This window comes from Hibiscus syriacus, unplaced genomic scaffold (genome assembly GCF_006381635.1).
Source record: "Hibiscus syriacus cultivar Baekdansim isolate YM2019G1 unplaced genomic scaffold, ASM638163v2 tig00113096_pilon, whole genome shotgun sequence".
Classification (NCBI taxonomy): Eukaryota; Viridiplantae; Streptophyta; class Magnoliopsida; order Malvales; family Malvaceae; genus Hibiscus; species Hibiscus syriacus.
Genome location: NW_024063440.1, coordinates 1378683 through 1383300, shown reverse-complemented (window position 1 = coordinate 1383300; position 4618 = coordinate 1378683). Strand labels below are relative to the sequence as shown.

General features: G+C 35.2%; 1 protein-coding gene across 1 annotated transcript; it reads left to right on the top strand.

The window, feature by feature from the left end:
- Positions 1-480: 480 nt before the first annotated feature.
- LOC120185308 (transcription factor MYB1-like) lies at positions 481-1923 on the top strand. The gene is made up of 3 exons (XM_039189561.1): positions 481-623; positions 1020-1149; positions 1407-1923. Exons 1-3 carry the CDS (start codon positions 482-484, stop codon positions 1858-1860), a joined length of 726 nt encoding a protein of 241 aa, XP_039045492.1. The 5' UTR covers position 481; the 3' UTR covers positions 1861-1923.
- The last annotated feature ends 2695 nt before the right edge of the window (positions 1924-4618 follow it).

Sequence of the window (4618 nt, the reverse complement as noted above, 5' to 3'; positions counted from 1 at the left end):
GATGGAAGGTTAAAGAAAACCGGTAAAAACACCAAAGCTTTTATACGACATTTCAAAAAGCACAACTTGTTTTTTCCCCTTATTTGGAGAAAAAAAACTTTTTAAGTGTAAAAAATCAAAGAAAAAATATAAGGAAAAATAATAATAATTTGTAAGTTTAGAGCCCACATATATAATCATAATGCCTCATCATAAACATATAGAAACAATAGGACAATGTTGGAAAGAGGAAGGGACCAATTTCCAAATATTTTTTTGGCAGCTAGTAGTTGGATATGTTATAGATCTAGCAATTATGATATAATATATGTATAGATATATATTCTAAATCTAAATCTAAATAATATATATATATATATATATATATATATACTTTATAGACGCCCCAAATTATTCAATATAAATATAATGTTTTAAATACAATAATTACAACACCTACATGAAATGGTCCATGATCAATTATCAGGGTATAAATGGAGCAATGATTTTAGATCAACAAGTTCGACGAGGGAATAAAAAAAGTATGGGAGGCGTTGCTTGGACCGAAGAAGAAGATCAGTTGCTCAAGAAATGTATAGATCGGTACGGTGAAGGGAAGTGGCATCGGGTGCCTCTTTTGGCTGGTAAACAATCACTAGTCTAAAATTTAAGGGTTTTTATTTATTTATTTATTTTGTCAAAGTTTCAGTTCAATGAAGATATGCTAAATAATGGGTTTGATTCATTTTCTTAAGCAAATTTGATAAACTCACTAGAAAACAAAATCGGTTCTCAACTGAATGCCGCCAGTACGAGTCGTTGAATGCCTCTGCAACATTCTGCAATAGTTGCAGAGATCAGCAACATGGCTATCAGATTAGCACATGCAAGTTTCAGGGTTATTGGCTTATGTTTTATGTTCAAGTGTTTTTACTTTTGCTCTCGTGCGTTCGATCGATCATCGATGCATGCATGCATGCAAATACATGTAGATCTATGAAAATTCCTTTGTTCATGTCCGTTAATTTGGTGGTGTTTAGGTCTAAACAGGTGTCGTAAGAGCTGTCGACTGAGATGGTTAAACTACCTACGTCCAAACATCAAAAGAGGAAGTTTTGCAGAAGATGAAGTTCAGCTCATCATTAAGCTTCACAAGCTCTTAGGAAACAAGCAAGTTTTATATATATATATATAGGGATAGGGTTCACTTACACGAAGTGAAAACTCAATTAATTTTATATTAATTTAGGAATGTTGGATGAGTGTGAAATGGATAGATGAGATTAACACTACAAGATGAGTACAAAAAAGATCATTCTCACTCATCCAATAATCTTAAATTAACGTAAAATTAATTGAGTTTTACATTTAATTAATCTACGTCGCCTTATTAATTCATATATGTGGTTTCATGTTCCTGATCTCAGGTGGTCACTGATTGCTGGGAGACTACCAGGAAGAACAGCAAATGATGTAAAGAATTATTGGAATTGCCACCTGAGCAAGAAGCTCAGTGCTCAAGAAACCGATAAGGAATATCAAACAGCTCGGAACATCATAATAACAGGCTCGACCAAACCAAGATTCCAAGATTACCATGTTGCTCCGAATAGCCTACCGGCGATCCAAGAAAGCAGCAAATCGGTACCTTTCGACTTCATTGAAGTCAATCAACAAGGCCACGAGCTCGTGAAAGAAGAAATGGAGATCAGAGAACAGGAACCAGCGGGTGGTCTATTTGTCGGAGATTTGGCGACGGAGGGACGTCAGTTTGAGGAGTTTGATGAAGTTAATGTATTGAGTAGGACTGATGAAGGATGCAGCAAATGGGATTGGGATGACTTGATGTTAGACATGGATTTATGGACTGATTTATTGTGATTGTGAGTTCCCTAAGTGGCAACAATCAGAGCAATTAACTCATATAATGCAGTAATATATAAATATATATTGGATGTTAAATTAAGTAATGAATTGATGGTTGATAACGGTGGTAGTAATTAGGGTAAGTATTCAATCGAGTTGTATCGATTTTAGAAACACTCACTACATCAAAAGTGTTCTGTAGAGGCGTTTTTAGCGGCTTTTTAAGGGAAAACGCCACAAAATTTAAAGTATATCGCGGCGTTTACAATACAAACGCCACAAAATGATACTTTAACGGCGTCTTTTAAACAAACGTCACAGTAGAGTGTAATTTAGCAGGGTTTATAGCTAAAACACTGCAAAAGATAGTTTATAGTGTTTTTTTTCAACAAACGCCTCAATAGAGTGGTAATTTAGCGGCGTTTGTTTAAAATGCCGTTATAGGTTGTTTATAGTGGCGTTTTTTCAACAAACGACGCTATAGAGAGTAATTTAGCGGCGTTTACTAAACAAACACCGTAATAGTATTGTTTATAGTGGCGTTTGTGCGAAAAACGCCGCAATAGAATAATAATATAGCGGTGTTTGTATGTTGTTTATAGTGGCGTTTTTATAAAAACGCCGCAAAAATATGAATTACAGTGGCGTTTTTTAAAAAAAACGCCGTAAAAGGGTAAATATATACTCCACACTTTTCTCCTGCCCAATCCCTAAAATCATTTCAGCACTACTTCCCTAAAAGGGATTTCTCTTGTACAACAACGACCCTCACACAATTGCAGCCGGCGTCGTCTTCTGTATGCCCGGTGACCAAATTTGCCCTCTCACTAGCAAACAATTATCACACGATTGCACAGTTTGATCCCTTCTCTCACTATTGAACTTTTTCATTTATTTTTTTTAGTATTCTGAAAATGGGGAAAACCCAGAAAGCTAAGTAATGGAGAAATATAATAGCTTTCGAATAGGAAAAAATATCTATACGTATTGTTTTACTGGTTAACTGCTTGGGGGAAGTGTTTTTTGTTTTCGAATAGAAAAATAATTGCTTTCGAATAGGAAAATAATAGCCTCTGAAAACGTGAATATCTATAGGAAGAGCAGATAAGTTATTCAGTAACAGAAAATATAGTCGGAATGTCCACGTGGCGTCTTTGCTCTGATGATGGATCAAATTATCATTGGGAGGCTATCAGTCCGAACTTGCCGTCGAAACTCGATGATGACCCGAAAGGCCCTCGTATTGACAAAATACCCTTCCATGGCCGAACTGCTAAGTGAAGGTAATGATTAATTGTTGAAATTGTATGCCACTATATTTTTATTTTGTACTCTAAAATTTCATAGATCGCATGCATGTATGATGTTCAAAGCTTATTGAAAACGATGATAGAGGAGTGGATAAATACCTGATGTTTAGAACGGAAATCGTAACTCAGTGGCGTTGAAAGAATCTTCAATTGCAAAAGCAATATCTATCCTCAATGAAGACAACGTTGACTCTACTGATACTCCAAGTAAATGTTTCTATCTTCTATTTAAATTTATTTAATGTTTGCTTCAGTTCCAAAGCCACCTCCAATGAAGTTTCATATTGTAGGTGGAAGGTCGTTTTCTGTTTCAAGTGAAGCACTGCAGCGAGCAAGGAGTGTTCTTGGTGAACCGGATTTAGGGGATTTATTTGGTGAAATGGATGAAGAGTTTCTCCATATAGAGTTTACACAGAGGAAAAAGTTAACGATACGTCGTCAAACAAGGAAAACAACTTTCTTACGTCCTTTCCCCACGAAGGAGCAATGAAGAATAAATTCTAGTAAACAATATGGTGAAGACTGTTTATGCATTACTTTAATGTTTCTAAATTTTAATGTATTTTGTTGTTAAGTATTTTTATGTATAACTTTTGTATCCTAAAATTAAATGTATGGTTGTTGGTAATTACATAAAACTACATGATAGTAACTTTAGTTTATATAGAGCCTAAATAAAATATTTAAAATATCAAGTTATAAAATAAAGGTCATTAGCGGCGTTTGTATCAATAAACGTCGTTATATACCTGACTTTTGCGGCGTTTATATCAATAAACGCCGCAATATGTTTACTGTATAGTGGCGTTTTATAAAGAAACGTCGCAAAATATTTTTACTTTTCCTGCGTTTTTATAAAAACGCGACTATAGGTGTAATCTATAGTGGCGTTTTTTTAACAAACGCCGCAAATATTTATACATTAGCGGTATTTTTGTACAAATGCCGCAATAGGTGTAATCTATGGAGGCGTTTGTTATGTAAACGCCACAATATAGTTGAATAATAGAGGCATTTTTCTACAAACGCCGCAATAGAGTTGAACAATAGTGGCGTTTTTTACCTAAACGCCGCAATATATCTGCACTATAGAGGTTTTTTTTGTAAACGCCACAATATATCGGAAGTATAGAGGCTTTTTTTTAAAACACCACAAACTTAGATAAAAAACCCCAAAACCCATAAATTTTCATCTCCCTCTTTATTTCGCAGATCACCAGCGAACCTAACACCCCTAAATTAAATTTTACTCGTAAACTCAGATCAAAACCCCAAATCTCTATCTGTCCAACTCTTTCGGATTCATTCTCCTTCGTTCAAGCCATATTTCCTTTCTTTATTTAAAACCCCAAAATATTTGAAACCAAACTTTAAAAGCAACAATGGGAGCTACTATTTTGAAGTGGTTGTAGCGACACTGCGGGCGCCGGTGCTGACGGTGGTGGAGGAGGAGAGCTGATCAT

Coding starts and splice junctions, on each gene's coding strand:
- LOC120185308 (XM_039189561.1), top strand. CDS start 482: ATGATTTTAGATCAACAAGTTCGACGAGGGAATAAAAAAAGTATGGGA. Junction 624..1,019: donor TCGGGTGCCTCTTTTGGCTG/GTAAACAATCAC, acceptor GGTGGTGTTTAG/GTCTAAACAGGTGTCGTAAG. Junction 1,150..1,406: donor CACAAGCTCTTAGGAAACAA/GCAAGTTTTATA, acceptor TCCTGATCTCAG/GTGGTCACTGATTGCTGGGA.